The sequence below is a fragment of the Cervus elaphus genome, chromosome 14 (assembly GCF_910594005.1).
Source record: "Cervus elaphus chromosome 14, mCerEla1.1, whole genome shotgun sequence".
Taxonomy (NCBI): Eukaryota; Metazoa; Chordata; class Mammalia; order Artiodactyla; family Cervidae; genus Cervus; species Cervus elaphus.
In genome coordinates, this window is record NC_057828.1 from 56,574,637 (window position 1) to 56,593,100 (window position 18,464).

Sequence of the window (18,464 nt, forward strand, 5' to 3'; positions counted from 1 at the left end):
GCGACGTGGGGGTCAGGGCCGGTCGGGACGAAAGGTCAGCTTATGTAGGATTGTGAGGTGGGTCTATGTCTTCTTGATTGAGTTGAGTGTAAGCTGTTAGTATCATGGCCCATCCGGTCGCGGCCTGCGCTATTTCTTGGACCCTGCGAGAAATAAATTGGAGGAGCAGGGGCCTATGGTGAGGCTCATAACCAGCAGGAGTATAGGGCCTAGAAAGGGCAAGAGGTATGGGAGTAAACCATTGAGTCCGGTCCAGAAGGGGTTTTCCTGGAGCTGTCTGCGCCTTTGTTCCAGGTCATCCTGTAGTTCTTTAATTTTTGTCTGGACTATTCCGGAGCGGTTGGCATAGAAACAGCATCTTTCCTGTAAGAAAAGGCATATGCCGCCCTCTCGGGCGGTGAGGAGGTCTAGCCCACGTCTATTTTTGCTGACCTGGGGGCAGGGGTTCTGGGGTCTGGATGGCGTTAATGTGTTGCCATGAATTGGCTTTTCCAATGTGTGAGTATCCATTTGAGGAAGACTCGTATCCCAACCCTATAAAGTTGTAAGCCATTTTGTCCCTGCAGTTGACTGATTGGACGTGTCTGACCCTTCCCTCGGGATATTGTGAGAGAGTCCCCCCGGCGCAGTCGCAAGGCTTTCCCATTTGCCTGGCCAGGATTTGCCTCGCCTTAGCCGGGTCATCAAATACCCCGTTGGTTTGACCGAGGAGAACAAGCAATAGGAGGGTACCTGTCATTCCTTGGCTGCTGGTGGGAAGGGGGTCTGGGAGATTTTTAGTTTTGTGGGCCCCGTTAGAGAGGACTGGTATGTGTGTCCTGGCGAAGCCTTTAGACCCGAGTCTAAGCCTGGATCTCATTCTGGAAGGCCGAGGGGGCTCTTTTGAACCTGGTCACGTGGTACCAGGGTTCGAGGCCTGAGAGCTTGGCTGCGGTGGGGGTGGTCAGGACTACTGTGTAAGGACCCGTCCAACGAGGTTGGAGGGGCCCAGGAGACAGGGTCCTGAGTAGCACCTGGTCCCAGGGCGACAGCGGTCTGATGGAGCCGTCACCGTCTCCAGGTTGTGGCAGGACCTGATCTGCGTGTTCCCTGAGTAAGGCACGCAGGCGGGTGAAGAGGGGCAGATAATTGGCCAGGGGAGGTGGTTTTTTGGGGGCAGATGGGTCAGCAGGTAGGGCCTGCCGTACAGCAGTTTGAAGGGGGTCAAACCTGTCTTTGAGTGCGGTGTTGTGTGGATGCGGGTGAGAGCCAAGGGGAGGAGGTCGACCCAGGAGAGCCGCACTTCTGAGGCGAGCTTGGCGAGGTGGGCCTTGAGGACCCCGCTGGCCCGTTCTACCTTACCCAATGACTGGGGTCGGTACGGGATGTGAAGATGCCAGGTGATGTTGAGGGCTGCAGCTACCTGCTGGGTTATCTGCGAAACAAAAGCAGGTCCATTATCGGATTGGAGGGAGCTAGGGAGTCCGAACCGGGGGTTGATGTGTTTGACCAGCGTTTTGGATACTACTGCGGCTGTTTCGCAGGAGGTGGGGAAGGCCTCGACCCATCCTGAGAATGTGTCCATGAGTACCAACAGATAACGATCCTGGGGGAGCCGGAGCCCTCCTTGGGGAGAGATTGTTGCGCAGGTCAGACAGGAGCGATGTATGGTCTGGAGTCACTGAGCTCAGAGAGGAATCTGGAAGCCAAGAGGTCACTGAGGCGGTGAGGGGAGAAAATGGTTAGAGGTTGATTCTGAAGTAACTTTTTTGCGTCCATGTAAACCGCTGCTGCCGCTGCCAGTGCTCGTAGGCAGGGGAACCATCCCCTGGCGGTGGGGTCTAGTTGTTTGGAGATGAAGGTGACAGGCAGCAACTCAGAGCCCACCGGCTGTACCAGGGCCCCAAATGCTATTCCCCCCTTTTCATCAGTATAGAGATGATAAGGGTAGTTTGGATTAAGCAGGGAAAGGGGAGCGGCAGATGTCAGAGCAGACTGTAACATGAGAAAGGCTCGGGTGACCTCATTTTGTGAGGAGAGTGGCCCCTTTGGGGTTTCTTTTGCTGCTGTACAGAGGGGTCTTGCCAGTGAGGCATAGTAGGGAACCCAATGGCGGAAGAATCCCGCCAGGCCCAGGAAAGACAGGATTTGGTCTCCGTTAGTTGGAGGCTGGATAGACCGGAGAAGTTGGCAACGGTCGGTTGTGAGGGCCTTGGTGGTGGGGGTAATTTGTAATCCCAGGTAAGTAACTGAGGACTGGGTGAGTTGGGCCTTTGCCTGTGAGGCCCGGTATCCTTTGGAGGCCAGGAAGTTAAGGAGAGCTGTGGTGTGTTGTTTTGAGAGATCTTCGGAAGGGCTACATAGTAAGAGGTCATCTACATATTGGAGCAGGGTACTAGGGCTAAGAGGGCAGAGGGCCAGGTCCTGGGCCACGGCCTGGCCGAAGTAATGAGGGCTATCTCGAAACCCCTGAGGCAGGACCGTCCACGTGAGTTGAGTGGCCTGTCTGGTGTCAGGATCAGTCCAGGTGAAGGCGAACAGAAATTGACAGTCAGGGTGGATTGGGATGGAAAAGAATGCATCTTTGAGATCGATTACCGTGAAGTGGGTGGTGCCCGTGGGTATTTGGGACAATAAAGTATAGGGGTTGAGGACCAGTGGGTGTGTAGGGACAATGGCCTCATTGATAAGCCAGAGGTCTTGGACTAGCCGGTAGGCTCCTGAGGCCTTACGGACCAGAAGGATGGGGGTATTACATGGGGACGAGGTGGGGACCAGTAGGCCCTGTCCCAGGAGGCGGTCAATGATTGGCTTAAGCCCTCGAAGGTTTGGCTGGGACAGGGGAAACTGGGCCCGAGCCGGAAAACAGGTGGGGTTTTTTAGGTGGATGAGGACTGGGGGTTGGTGTTGGGCAATTGTTGGGATCTCGGTGTCCCAAACCTGGGGATCTATTTGGGAGCTAGAGGACCTGGTGAGTAGCAGTAGGAATCTGCCTGCGGAAGGGAAAGGCCCTGGGGCTAGGTGAAGTGTGGCCTTGAGTTTTGTTAGAGTATCTCTCCCTAGCAGAGGGGTCGGACAGGAGGGAATAACTAGAAAGGAGTGGGTGAATAGGCAATTGTCTAATTGACAGTTTAAGGGCTTGGTCTCTAAAGGCTGTGACACTGGTCGTCAATTCCCATTACCGAGACCCGGGAAGGACGCAAGGTGCCTCCCAAAGAGGGAAGGACCGAATAGGTAGCCCCCGTGTCAACCAAGAAGTCGATCGATTTACCCGCTACCTGGAGCATTACCCTGGGCTCGGCTTGGGTTATCGGGGTTCCCGAGTCTGGGCGGCTTCAGTCTTCATCGAAGGTCAGCAGTTGTAGGGCGGGGTCTGGGCTCGGAGTCATTCTGGGTCGCTCTGCTCCCTTACCCCCTGGGGTCAGGGCCCGAGAGGCCGAGGGACAGTCACTTGCCCAGTGTCCGTGTTGCCTGCACTTTGGGCAGGGCCTTGTGGGCGGTCTTGGGTTAGGACACATTTTGGCCCAGTGTCTTTCTTTGCCGCATTTGAAGCAGGCCCCTGGTGGGGGTTTTTGTGGGCCCAAGCCCGTTGCCAGCCGCAGGGCTGCTACCAGAACCTGGGTTTGTTGGTTGAGGAGGCTGGCCTGGAGTTCGGCCTTTTGTCTCAGTCTGGCTTTATGACTAGCCTCTGCAGTTTCTTCCCAGGCATTGTAAACTTTAAAGGCCATTTTTACCAGGTCTCGTATGGGAGTCTGAGGGCCGCCCTCAGCCTTGGCCAGTTTTTTTTGGATGTCGGGGGCGGATTGAGAGATAAAACAATTGGCCAGAGTGACTGCTCCAGCTGGGGAGTCTGGAGCCAGTCGGGTATATTGGATAAGGGCCTCTGTCAGCCTATTTAAGAACATAGCAGGGTTTTCGTCAGGGCCCTGGGTGATCTCATCTAGCTTGAGGAAGTTGACCACTTTATTAGAAGTGGCTTCCGAGGTGGCTCTCGTGGAGGCAGCTAGCGCGAGGCTGTGGAGCGCTGAGCCACGCGTCGTGCCCTGCGCTGCCCAGACTAGCGAACAATACAGTCAAGAAGGCTAAAGGTGATCCCAAAAAACCAAAGGGCAAGATATCTGCTTATGCCTTCTTTGTGCAGATGTGCAGAGAGGAACATAAGAAGAAAAACCCAGAGGTCCCTCTCAATTTTGCTGAATTTTCCAAGAAATGCTCTGAGAGGTGGAAGACCATGTCCGGGAAAGAGAAGTCGAAATTCGATGAGATGGCAAAGGCGAATAAAGTGCGCTATGATCGGGAAATGAAGGATTATGGACCAGCTAAGGGAGGCAAGAAGAAGAAGGACCCTAATTCCCCCAAGAGACCACCGTCTGGATTTTTCCTATTTTGCTCTGAATTCCGTCCCAAGATCAAGTCTACAAACCCTGGCATCTCTATTGGAGATGTGGCAAAGAAACTGGGCGAGATGTGGAATAACTTAAGTGACAGTGAGAAGCAGCCATACATCAACAAGGCAGCAAAGCTGAAGGAGAAGTATGAGAAGGATGTCGCAGACTATAAGTCTAAAGGGAAGTTTGATGGCGCCAAGGGTCCTGCTAAAGTTGCCCGGAAAAAGGTGGAAGAGGAAGATGAAGAGGAGGAGGAGGAGGAGGAGGAGGAAGAGGATGAATAAAAAAAAAAAAACTGTTGATCTGTCTCCTTGTGAATACCTTAGAGTAGGCAGCGCCTTGATTGACACACCTCTCACCCAAGACGTGTCTGTTGCCCTCATTAGGTTTAATTACCCGATTGGCTCATGATCATATCTTAGTCTCTCAAAGTGCTCTAGCAGTTGTAAGTGGTTTACATTAAGTGGCCATGGGTGTCCAGAGCACCTGGAAACTGTATCAAAGTTGTACATATTTCCAAACATTTTTAAAATGAAAAGACTCTCGTGTTCTCCTCACTCTGTGCACTTTGCTGTTGGTGTGACAAGGCATTTAAAGATGTTTCTGGCATTTTTTTTTTTTTAATTTGTAAGGTGGTGTGTTAATTCTATGGTCATTGGCTAGAAATCCCGAGTTCTCAACTGTACATATCTATAGTTTGTAAAAAGAACAAAGCAACCGAGACACACTCTTGATGCTCCTTGCTTGGTGTGGAGGCTGTGGGAGCAATGCCTTCCGGAGGGGCCGTAGCTCAGGGTGTGCACTGCGGGGCTGGACCTGCGGACACTGCAGTGGGCATCCATTTAGCTTCAGGTTGTCTTGTTTTTGTATATAGCGACATAGCATCCCGCTGCCATTCTTAGCTGTGGAAAGGGGAGGGGGGTCAGCAGGCATGAGAAGTGTTTTGGATCCTTTTCAGTTGAAGTGCGGTAGTTTTAAACTGTTGTGTTTTTTTTTTAAAACAAACTGTAGAACTGTGGCCAAGAGCCACTGCACCAGTGAAAGTTCAAGAACCTTCTGTACGAAACACGATCTGCAATGTTGTTATTTTTTTCTATGTTTAGAATGTTGAAATGTTTTTGAAGTTAAATAAACAGTATTACATTTAAAAAAAAAAAAAAAGAAGTGGCTTCCATGCCATCCAGGAGGCACTCTACCATATATCTGACCCTGAGTTCGCCTCCCCCAGTCTCTTGATAGTCCCAGTTAGGGTCTGTGTCAGGGACTGCCTGCTGCCTGGGCCCCTGGGGGGCACTTGGGAGAGGGGTTAGCGCAGTGTCTCTGGTCGGCCTGGGTCCTAGCGGCCGTCCAAGATGGCTTGTCGCTCTTCCGGGGTGGTGGTGGAACCTAAGACCACATAGATATCTTTTCAGGTTAAGGCATATGAGCAGGTCAGTTGGGTGAACCGCTTGATGTAATGGGTAGGGTTGGATGAGAATGACCCAAGCTTGGCCTCAATTTGAGACAGGTCTTAGAGGGAGAGGGGGATGTGGACCTGTGCCAAGCCCTCGGCTCTGGCTACTTGTCTCAGAGGGAGTAGGGGGGCCGGGGCTCGGGGGAAAGAATCTCGGGACGGCTGTCCGTGGGACCGTGTGTGTGAGCTGACCGGTGATGGGGAGGGTGTTAGGGGAGGTAGTGGAGGATAGAGAATGGGAGTAGGAGGGGGTGTGTGTAGTTTCAGTCGGTTGTGTATCAATTGAGGTGTGGGGAGGTGTTGTTGGGGCAGCTAGGGGAGTGGGAGTTCGGGAGGGAGCCGCTGGAGTCAGAGAAGTGGGAGTGGGGGAGGGAGCCGCTGGAGTCAGAGGAGCGGGAGTGGGGGAGGGAGCCGCTGGAGTCAGAGGAGCGGGAGTGGGGGAGGGAGCTGCTGGAGTCAGAGGAGCATGGGGGGGGGGGGGGCGCGACCAGGTCTTCTGGGGGAATACAGAAGGCAGAGGACTCAGGACCTGCCGATTCTTTGGGAGGGCGGTCTGGATTTGGGCAGGCGGGCCGTTTAGGAGCCATGGTGAGCATAATTTGGGTCGGGGAGCAGGTTGTGCAAAGAGTAGGGCGGGAGCGCAGTGCCCAGAAAGCCTGTACGTAGGGGACCTCAGACCATTTTCCCGTTCTCCGACAGTAATTATCTAGATCACGGGGGACATCAAAGTCTAGCGTACCTGTGGGGGGCCAATGGGAATCATTTAGGGGGCATTGAGGCCAAGCCTCTGAGCACAAAAAAGTGAGCTGTTTTGGCCAGACGTAGCCCGCTAACCTCAGATTTTTTAGGTTGGCTAGCAGGCATTCTAGCGGAGTAGACCAATTGGACTCAGGTTTGGAGGCCGTCGACCCCATGGCGACCACGTGGGGCTAGCCTCTATTGTCCGGGGGTCCCCAGGCAAACAGAGGCAGCCGGAGGTCTCAAGATAGAGACCGGGGGTTACTCAGCCGATTAGGACGTCTCCAGCACGAGCTGAGAACCAGGAGGAGGCACAGCTGCCAGATGAGGGCCCGATTAAGTGCGCACCAGTTATCTGGCCCTAGGAAGTGGTCATCCAGGGTGGCGGGATCCAAAGCCGGAGGGACTTACCCCATCATCTGCCCTCCGGGAGGTTGGTCCATGGCTGGGGCACGTATGGCCGTGGCGGCGGAGGTCGAGGGGGCCCACACGGCGTGAGCCGGGGCCCTCACCTCGAGCCCCACGTTGGGCGCCAGATGTAAGAACGCCGCGACAAGACAAAGAGAGCGCCAGAGTATCAAAAAGCTTTTATTGGGCAATCGCTCCCAGGCAGAGCTCCCAGGCGCGAGCAGCGGCAAAGCGGGAGTCTGCAATCTGCGGGGAGGGTGGGGCGACACCTATATACCCCGGCGGATACGGAAGTGGCGGGACCAGGGTGCTGATTGGACTTCTAGGTCCCGTGTCGGTTTTTTGATTGGCCGGAGTCTTGGCGCCTTCGCATCCATCAGTCTGCCTGGCAACAGGCTGTTGATTGGTGGATGTCTGTCCCTGCCAGTCTGCCTGGCAACGGGCTGTTGATTGGTGGATGTCTGTCCCTGTCAGTCCGCCTGGCAACAAGCTGTTGATTGGTGGATGTCTGTCCCTGGGAGTTTTCGGCGGGGGCTTTTCTGTCAGTCCGGCTGGCGCTTTCCCGCCTGTGGTCAGCGTGACCTTTCAGTACAGTTTTTTTTAATATTTATTTATTTGATTATTTGGCGGTGCCTGGTCTCAGTTGCCCTCTCGGGATCTTGTGACCATGTGTATGTGTGAGTGTGTGCTCAGTCACGTCCGACTCTGCACCCCAGGCTCCTCTGTCCATGGAATTTTCCAGGAAAGAATACTGGAATGGGTTGCCATTTCCTTCTCCAAGGGTTCTTACCAACCCAGGAATCAAACCCACATCTCCTGGGTCTCCTGCATTGGCAGGGGGATTCTTGGCCACTGCACCACCTGAGAAGTGTGAGGATCTTTTAATTGTGGCATACAAACACTTAGTTGCAGGACTTGGGATCTAGTTCCCTGACCAGAGATTGAACCTGGGCCCCCTGCTTTGGCAGCATGGAGTCATACCCCCTGGACCACAAGAAAAGTTATAGGATAGCAAGACTTACTGAAAGTTCTAAAGTATACTGTCCTGATTACAAAGTTGATTTCTATCCTCTGGGTCTGATCTACCAGCAGGAGGCCTTGGAGATCTGAGGCTCAGAATGTCTATCACTGAAGATGAATCCAGTCTCTCCTATGCCCTCCCGCCCCCAGCCCCCCTGCACTGGCTATTGGAACAGCTTGGGTGAATCCTGATTCACTGGTGATGGCATGAAATATGTGAGGCCAGTTTCAGTCCCTGGGCTTTGGTTTCCTCACTGTTGTCAGCAATAGAGGGTAAGTTCAAGGGATGAAGAGTAATGCTGTTCACTATAGGGAAGAAGATTGTAAACAAAACAAAACAACACCTTATGATGTTCTTACATAATAAGGGACTGTTGCTCAACAACTTCAGGGTAAAGCCCTCAACAAGCAATATATCACTGGATCTTACTAAAAATCCCATAAACAATGTGTGCATCATTATATTCATTGTAGGGGGAAATCAATTATAGCCTAAGGCTATAATTCCAGCCCTGTATCCCCTTCCTCCCCAGAATAAGCAATTGTAGCCTCTGAATCCCTAGCAGGGAAACTTTATTTGGTTGCATTTTGTTTAAACATGCTGTGAGGATTAAATTTGTATGTCAACTTCACTGTAAGATGAGATGCCCAGTTCTCAGGTTAATCATTCATTCTGGGGGAATCTGCAAGGGAATTCCTGGAGGAGATTAGCATTGGAATTAGTAGACTGAGTCAAGAGATCAGCCCTCACCAGTGTGGGAGGGCATCGTCTTATCCTGTGGGGCCCTGATGGAACAAGGGCTACTGCTCTCCCTCTCTCCTTGGCCATGAATATGGAGTTTCTGGCTCCTGAACCTTGAAACTCTAGGATATACACAAGTGGTGCCTTTGTTCTCAGGCCTTTAGCCTTGACCATCATCACATCCACTGCTTTTCAAACTTAAGATAAGGTCTGAATTAAACCACAGTTTTTTTCTAGTTCTCTAGGCAACAGACAGCAGACAGTGGGACTGTTAAGCCTCTATAATCATATCAGCCTCTCTGTACCTGTCTATATAACAGGTGTATCTTGAACAACATGTGGTTGAACTGGTCAGACTCACTTCAATCAAGATTTTTTTTTTTAAGTGAGTGAATTTGGTTTACATCATATGTAGTTGGTTGAATCTGAGGATGATGAACTGAGGATAGGGAGAGCCGACTCTGAGTTACATGTAATATGTAACATATATTTGTTATACATTTGAACATTCTGATAACCAGAAAAGCTGTCCTTGACTTTTTCTGATAGGGAGGGACTGGAATTGTAATGGGAATTATCAGCCAATTCTGATGTGACCAACCACCCAAAATGATATAATTCTGGAATGCAATATGGAAATAATAAATCCATGTTAACTGTTTTTGCTTTTCTAGCATTTTACTAAAAGAAATTTTGAAGTCTGCCCACCACTCGATTATATCTATAAGGAATACTATCCGCCCATGGCAGGCATGAAATGGTAAAACCAGTTTCAACCTTTTTGACAGTGGGGAAAACATCTTGCAGAAATGAGGACCTTGCCTTTGAAGTGAGGCACACACAAAGGCAAGAAACTGTGACTTATGCTGTGACTGGTAGAAGCATAAAGGATACCCACACCCAAGGTCATGGCCTGTGTCAGCAGTGAGAGCCCTCCAAAAGCTCGTCACTCCAATAGTTCACTGGATACTGAGTTTGTTCCCCTATGTGTGTATTGACCCCACTGAACAGTCACAGAAGTAATAAAGGAGGTAAGAGCTGCCCCGGGGGGGCTTACGTGGTGCTTCAGACAGTGAAGAATCAGCCTGCAATGCAGGAGACCAAGGTTCGATCCTCAGATCAGGAAGATCCCCTGGAGAAGGAAATGGCAACCCACTCCAGTGTTCTTGCCTGGAGAATTCCATGGACAGAGGAGCTTGGCTGTCTACAGTCCATGGTGTTGCATACAGTCAGACATGACTGACTGACCAAGCAAACACACACACACACACACACACAGAGAAGATGCCCCAGAAAGAATAAAGAAATTATAAGAATGGTAAGGTTTTGAATCATGGACAACATTGTGCCTTTTTTTTTAATCAGTAATTGGAGAAAGCTGAGGCAATAACTGAACACAGAATAATATATCATGGAGGATAGCAGTTGGTTTTCTATGAGTGTCTATTTATATCTTTTAATTAGTTTTTTTTTTAATTAGTTTTTATTGGAGTAGATTTGCTTTATAATGTCCTATTGTTTTCTTGCTATACAACAAAATAAATAAGTCATATCTATACACTTATCCATTCTCATTTTAGATTTCCTTCCTATTTATGTCAGCTGGAAGATCTCTTTATTCCTGATAATTTCTCATTTTTAAAATTTTTTTAATTTAATTTTTATTTTTTTAACACCAAAAACATTTTTATTGGAGTACAGCCAATTAACAGTGTTGTGATAGTTTAGGTGAACAGCAAAGGGACTCAGTCATACATTTACATGTATCACTTCTCCCCTGGTAGCTCAGACAGTAAAGAGTCTGCCTGCAGTGTAGGAGACCCAAGTTTGATCCCTGGGTTGGAAAGATCCCCTGGAGAAGGAAATGGCAACCCACTCCAGTATTCTTGCCTGGAAAATCCCATGAATGGAGGAACCTGGGAGCTACAGTCCATGGGGTTTCAGAATCGGACTTGACTGAGCAACTTCACTCACTCATTCTCCCCTAAATCCCCCTCCCATCCAGTCTGGCACATAACATTGAGCAGCGTTCCATGTGCTATACAATAGTTTCCCGTTGGTTATCCACTCTAAATATAGCTCTGTGTACATGACCTTCCTAGAGTCCCCAACCACCCTGTACCCCCAGCAACCATGAGTTTGCTTTCTAAGTCTATGAGTCTCTTTCTGTTTTGCCAGTAAATTCATTTGTATCATTTCTTTTTAGATTCCACATATAAGGGATGTCATATGATATTTCCTGACAATTTCTTCACAACTATCTTCCCAAGGATAACTCTAACACGTGGGTCTCCAACGTGTATCCACTCAGGTTCATATCAGATTCTAGAAGCACATGTCCATGAAAGTCCCATCCCCTCCCAGATTCTACAAATCCCTCTCCAATCCTGCACCACCCCCACTATCACCTTTCTTTTTCCCATTCGCATTGAGCAGATATCTGAACCCATAGATATTTATTCCCTTCATGATATCTCCAAGTTCTAGATATCCGTTTCAAGGTGCACAGAAGAAAGCTTCTGATAGAGGCAACCCCTTAGGCAGGGGCAGGACAGCTGTATATAATGGGTTCCATGTGATGGCATACAGCCTCCCCACAGCGAGGACAGGGGCTGAGGCTAATCCAGATAATCCTGGGATGTCCCAAGTCTCTCAGAATCTCCAACAGCTGAGCCCGAAGCTGGGCAAGTCTCGCTTCCAGGAGAACACCCCGAGGTCTGTAAGTCTCCTGAGGGGCAGGATAACACTCTTGCCTTAAACAGGGCAGCACAGCGGTGTGTCACAGCAGCTTCTCCATGGCGGCCGTGGACAGGAGGTTCCCGCACAGGCTGAAGGACCTGAGCTGGGAGCAGCGGCTCAGGGCAGGTAGGAAGGCCTCCAGCTGGGAGTCAATGATCCGACACACATCAAAGTCCAGTTCCTGGATGGTGGCTGCGTTTTTCTCCAGCAGAACTTGGAGGAGCTCAGGCCGAAAGTCAGTCATGGTGACACCGCTCAGATCCAGGCTCTTTAGCTGACTAATGTCTGGGCTCTGGGACAGGTGGGTCATTCTGTATGCCAGCACTTGGTTATTGACAGGCTGTCCAAGGGGGACTTCAGGCACATGGGGAGAAACCAAACAATTACTTCTTGGGAACCGGGTGCCAGGTTGTGTACAGGTGATAGACAAATGGTTTCTACAGGGCTAAGTTTCATCTGACTGTCTATTGAGGGTCAATATGCTGATTTGCCCAGTCTCATTCTGGTCTGAGGGCTGTCAACCTCACTGAGGTACTGAGTCACTTCACAGTATCTGAAGCACACTCTCCCCTCACCTATCAAGCAGAGTACAACATACTCCACTTCCTTCTGAGGATGAATGAAGATCATGGAATCACAAGAACATGCTATGAGGCGATCCAGAGAGAGTCTCCACCAAGTGTGGACATCTCTGAATATTAGTGTTGGGAGACGAGATTTAAAAATTTTTTCAGGTATGGCTTCATTAAGTCCAACGTTGAGCTACAGATCCTGTATCTCTGGCCAGATGAGGCTCTAGGGAAGCATGCAGAAGGAACAACTTACACAAGATCCCACAACATGAAATGTGATGCCAGTCTAAAAGGGCTCACATTTCTGCATCATCTGCAATCTTTCTATCACTTTTTATAATCCTTTTCTCTCAGTTTGATTAACATCATCTGCAGAACCATGCTTCTCCCATATATCAATTAACTTACCTAGAGCACAAAACACCCTTTTACAGACAGGGAATTTAGAACAGGTTCATTGTGGGCACCAATTTTGGGAGCACAGAGTTTCTTTTCAGGAATCCTCTGATCTGATCTGATGTAGTTTCCCCACTTCAATGTCCTTTTTACTTACCTATTTTTATCGTTTCAATATAGACACCTCCAAAGAAGGAGGAAATCACCAACTCGGGGGTGCAAACATCCCAGTCACTAATCTGTATCTTTCTAGCAGTGTGTCTCACAAGAGCCACCAGACCAGTGTAACCCCCTACCTTGGTTTCTGTGGTTGTGGAACACAACATTCTAGGAGAGAGCAACAAAGGAGACAATGCTTTTTACATTCTAATGCTCAATGTTACCCAGTCAAAAGTCCACACTCACCTGAGCATCTGGTCCAGGCAGCCTCCAAGGAAGAAGGGAGACTCTAGATGGAGATCCTGAAGGTGGCCCACCCTCAGGAACTGGGAGGTAATTTGTACTGGGAGGTAATCCTTTTCCTGCTTCTTAAAGGCAGACATATGGATGGGGAAAAACTGAATTCTCTGCAAATTACTCGTCTCACCCAGGAAAGGAGCAAACAAATGTGGCCAGGGTGGGCAGATTCCAGGTGCAATTCACTTGCACCTCCTGGATACACTCCAGCTGCACCATGCTCAGGACCTTCATGATATTTTCCATTGGCGTTGAAACAATCATCAGTTTCTTAACAACACAGGTGGATGGAAGACTTTCTCTGCTCCACCCACCAAAGGAAGTAGGTGAGGAAGTTGTCCAGGGTCTTTTTCTTCAGGCACAGGTCCATAAAATCTTCAGTGGAGCCAAGTGCTGCTTTGTCGTTGACCTGGGCTCAGTCACTGGTGCCATTCCTGAGCTTGAGCACCCATAACTGCTGGCTCCAGACCACATGCTCCCGAAGTTCTGGCCAGTATATTTCGTAAATCTAGCACCCGCAGTTTGCACCTCCTACCAAGGGGAGAAGCAGATCGATTAGGATGTATTAAAAGGTACACAGAGTAAAAAAAAAAAAGCCTCATAATGCGACAACAGACTGCCCACCTGTGCTGTAACTTAACATTCCTGAAGTCACCAGCTGCCTTACCTTCTTCCCTCTCTGCCTCCCTTTCCTCTTTGCCCTCTTATCCTTTCTGATTCTCTACTTCTAATAACTCTAAGCATGACTGAGAGGGGTTGGGGAATATTCTTTCAGGCTACCCTTCATTAAAGGCACTATTATGCTTCCAAAAGGTAGTTCCCACAGCAAGCCAAGGCTTTGTCATTGCCATCTTGGAACTCTCTGATCCATCCCTTTTCATCCACATTCCCTCAACCCAACTGTCTCCCCTGGGACTCCCAGGAGTTTACCAGGTTACCCGAGTCAGACTCACCTGGATCAGACCTTCTGGGCAAGCAGGACTTCGAGTGTTTTCAGCTTGTAGGGGCCCCACATGAGGCAGGTCAATCAGGGCCCCCACAGGCAGGCAGTCAAAGGGCCAGGTTTGCACCGTTGCTTTCAGGGTCTCAACACATCTTCCATGGAAGGCTTCCAGGAAAAGGGTAGGAAGAGCTCCATGGGCAGACTCTCCAGAGTAGAAAAGGCCAAGTCATCATCCCTCAGCAGGTGCATTCCCACCAGGTCAAGGAGTCTGGGTGGGGTCTGGATACTCATCCTGACTCTGCTCCAAAATAACTCCTGTTGAAACTGCCAGGGAACAAGGGGTCCATTTAAGGCAATTCAGGAGCATACCTTAGGCAGTCTCCCTACCTTTCCAAGGAATCCACTCAGGGCCAAGGTCACTGCTCTAGATGGGATGCAGGTGAGTCCCTTAGCCATATTACACTAGGCAGGGGTCAGAGGGGGACAAGGTGTTAACTCTTTCTTTATTCTGAATATGAACTAGCGAGATCGCTAGTACTGAGGAGGCAGAAGGCAACCACTGGCCAGTTCAGGTCCATCTACCACTTTGCTTAATTCATGTCCCACCTAGAAATGCATACTGAAGTGCATGAAAGCTGCTGACTCCATCTTTATTTGGGGAAAATATTCCGACCATCACTTAGAGCTCTAACTCTATGGGAAGAGGAGAGTCATGTGGATTCACACAGCCTCCACTGTTAGTTATTCCTAAGATGAATGCCATTTGTGAACTAAATATGTGTCTTAAATTTCAAGAAATAAAATTCCAAACAGATGTGTTTCATTAAAAATATCTGCTTGGTAAAGACATTTAAAATGATACCAGTTAAGTTACAAATCAAAATGTTTGCGTTTCAGACAAAACTACACTGAAAGGAAAAATAAAAACCTGAAATGTGTTCTTGGGAGAGAACTGATTTTTTCTGAAAACTCTGCTTGCCATCCACAGATACACACTACACTTCAACATTAGCTAACCATAAGTAAGAAAAGGACATCCTTTCTGAGGGTGGTAACTTACTGTTCTACTATGACTGGCAGGGCGCTCAGACCTCAGACTCTATAAAGAACCCAGATGGTTGGTGTTTGCAGAACCAAAAAACTCTGCACCTCTTCTCCAGTGTTTGAGGCTTTTATAGTCCTTTCTATTCCCATCATCCCTCTGTCCCACTACTAATCCAATCAAAAAGGGATACCTGATTAGATTATAGAGTGCCCATTGGATAAATCCTGATTGGATCTTCATTTTTCACTAGGTTAGTTCATTGAATCTTATATACATTCAGGAAGGAGAGAATGGTCTGGTAGCTGAGTAATCAAGGACCTATTCCCTGATTCACTCCCAAAACATTGACTGAATTCAACCGATATGGACAGTTATACTGTTGAGGGTCAGACAGGAAAGGATTATTGGTTCGTAACATTGAATTAAAAAAAAAAAAGTTGAAACTATCATTATTGGGGGAATTTTGATGAAGTTAAAATTAGCAAAATGACCCTGAATTAAAATAGCTTCATGAAAGCAGCGATGTTGTTCCCAAAGAAAACAAAATACACTCATCCCTGTATCAGCTTGTCACCCAGGTGTTATGTAAGAAACACAGGAGGTTGTGAGCCTATTCAGGCAGCAAGGGAAGAGCTGTCCAAGATGTGGTCACGTCTTAAGCCACGTCTTCTCTGAAGGTGGACAGATCAGGACACTTCTCAGTGAGAAGTAAGAATAGGTCTGGACAGGTTGAAGCTGGGCATTCCTAAAGGGACAATGGGAATGACACCAACAATGTAAAATAAAGGTTTCTTTTCATTTTTATATTTTTGGAAACAGGGAAATTTAAAGACGTTATTCAAGGTGATATTGAGGTAGTAAAGAAGGCTTCCTTAGTGACTCAGAGGTAAAGAATCCCCCTGCAGATGCAGGAGACACCGGCTTGATCTTTGATCCAGGAGGATGCCACATGCTCCAGGGCAACTAAGCCCAGGAGTCACAACTACTGAACCTGTACTCTACAACAAGAGAAGCTGCCATGAGAAGCCTGGGCACCACAAGGAAGAGTAGCTCCCTCTCACCACAACTAGAGAAAGGCCTGCACAGCAATGAAGAGCCAGGCAAACAAAAATCAGGAAAACAAAGTTTTATAAAAACATAGCAAAGGAAGAGTGGCTCAGAGGAGTCACTCTCAACTTAGATGGCTTTTTTCCTCCAGAAAGTTGTGATCAAGATAACAAATGGCATGAAAAGACTAAATCTAAGAATGTGAGAAGAGGAGAGGTCTGACATTTCCTTGGATCAGACATTTTCAAGACTAAGAGGCAATGAGGGTGGGCACTGCAGGCTCCTTGGGACTTGGAGCCAGGGAAGAAAAAAACCTGGTTAAGTCCCAAATAACCCTGCCATCCAGAGGCAGTTGCTACCAGAAGAGGTTTCCTGTAAGTTTTGTTTTTCTTGTCTCACCGAGGACACTTTCCAGATGGCAAATTTCCCCAGTCATTTTTCAGGAGTCAAATCAGTGTGTGACTGCATGCTCAGCCATGTGCAGCTGTTTATGACCCCATGGACTGTAGTCCACCAGGATCCTCTGTCCATGGAATTTTCTAGGCAAGAATGCTGGAATGGGTGGTCATTTCCTTCTTCAGAGGATCATCCCCACCCAGTGGTCAAAACCAAGTCTCCTGTGTTTCTTATTTGGAGGTGGATTCCTTACTAGTGTGCCACCTAGGAAGCCCTCAGGCATCTTAGAAGCCAAATCAAAATTTCATTGAAATTCCAAGTGTATTTAGATCATTACTGTTTCCTCAAACTTAGCTTCCTTCAACAGATTCTGACCAAGGTGGTGCCATTAGGCACAGAAATAAAATTCTTTATTTCTCTTCATAAATACTGACAAGTTTCCTCCACTAAATACAGAAGTTCTTATTTGTGTTTAATGTTTTACTGTATTCAAGGATTACTCCCACATTGGGCTACATCACACAACAAATCATTTGAAGTTTAAGGTCACAAATAAAGGGAGAATCTTTCTCCACCTTCAAGAGTTATCCATGCCGCTAAACAACAATAATAATATCCACTGAATCAGTGATGCTGCCTAACCATCACATCCTCTGCTATCACCTTCCCCTTTTCCCTTCAATCTTTACCAATGTCAGAGTCTTTTCCAATGAGTTGGCTCTTTGCATCAGGTGGCAATTCAGCTTCAGCAGCCATCCTTCCAGTTAATATTCAGAGTTGATTTCTTTTAGGGTTGATGGTGTGACAATATACATCAGTAAATTTGGAAAACTCAGCAGTGCCAACAGGACTGGAAATGGTCAGTTTTCATTCCAATCCCAAAGAAGGGTAATGCCAAAGAATGTTCACTACTGCACAATTGCACTCACTCATTTCACATGCTAGCAAAGTAATGCTCAAAATCCTTCAAGATAGGTTTCAACAGTATGTGTACTAGAACTTCCAGATGTACAAGCTGGATTTTTAAAAGACAGAGGAAACAGAGATCAAATTGCCAACATCCATTGGATCATCGAAAAAGCAAGAGAATTCCAGAAATCATCTACTGCTGCATCATTGACAATGCTAAAGCCTTAGACTGTGTGGATCACAACAAACTGGGAAATTCTTAAAAAGATGGGATACCAGACCACCATACCTGCCTCCTGCAAAATCTGTATGTAGATCAAGAAGCAACAGTTAGAACCAAATGTGGAAAACAGACTGGTTCAAAACTGGGAAAGGAGTACATCAAGACTGTATATTGTCACCCTGCTTATATAACTTCTATGCAGAGTACCTCATGTAAAATACCAGGCTGGATGAAGCACAAGCCGGAATCAAGATTGCCAGGAGAAATATCAATAATCTCAGATATGCAAATGACACTACCCTTATGGCAGAAAACAAAGAGGTACTAAAGGGCTTCTTGATGAAAGTGAAAGAGGAGAGTTAAAAAAGCTAGCTTAAAACTCAACATTCAAAAAACTAAAATCATGGCATCCGGTCCCATCACTTCATGGCAAATAGATGGGGAAACAATGGAAACAGTGGAAGACTTTATCTTCTTGGGCTCCAAAATCACTGTGGACAGTAACTTCAATTGTGAAATTAAAAGACGCTTGCTTCTTGAAAGAAAAGCAATGACAAACCTAGGCAGCTTATTAAAAAACAGAGACATTACTTTGCCGACAAAGGTCCATATAATCAAAGCTATGGTTTTTCCAGTAGTCATGTATGGATGTGAGAACTGGACAATAAAAAAGACTGAGCACTGAAGAATTGATGCCTTCAAACTGCGTTGCTGGAGAAGACTCTTGAGAGTCCCTTGGACTGCAAGAAGATCAAACCAGTCAATCCTAAAGGAAATCAACCCTGAATATTCATTGGAAGGACTGATGCTGAAGCTGAAGCTCCAGTACTTTGGCCACCTGAGGACCGGAAGAAAAGACCCTGATGCTGGGAAAGACTGAAGGCAGGAGAAGGGGAATAACAGAGGATGAGATGTTGGATGGCATCACCAAATCAATGGACATGAGTTTGAGCAAACTCCGGGAGATGGTGAAGGACAGGGAAGCCTGGCGTGCTGCAGTCCATGGACTC

General features: G+C 48.0%; 1 protein-coding gene across 1 annotated transcript; it reads left to right on the forward strand.

Annotated features, from left to right (window-relative positions):
• Positions 1–3,723: 3,723 nt before the first annotated feature.
• LOC122707463 (high mobility group protein B3-like) lies at positions 3,724–4,651 on the forward strand. Its single transcript, XM_043922929.1, has 2 exons — positions 3,724–3,729; positions 3,950–4,651. The coding sequence occupies exons 1-2, from the start codon at positions 3,724–3,726 to the stop codon at positions 4,649–4,651; spliced, it is 708 nt and encodes a 235-aa protein (XP_043778864.1).
• Positions 4,652–18,464: the final 13,813 nt, after the last annotated feature.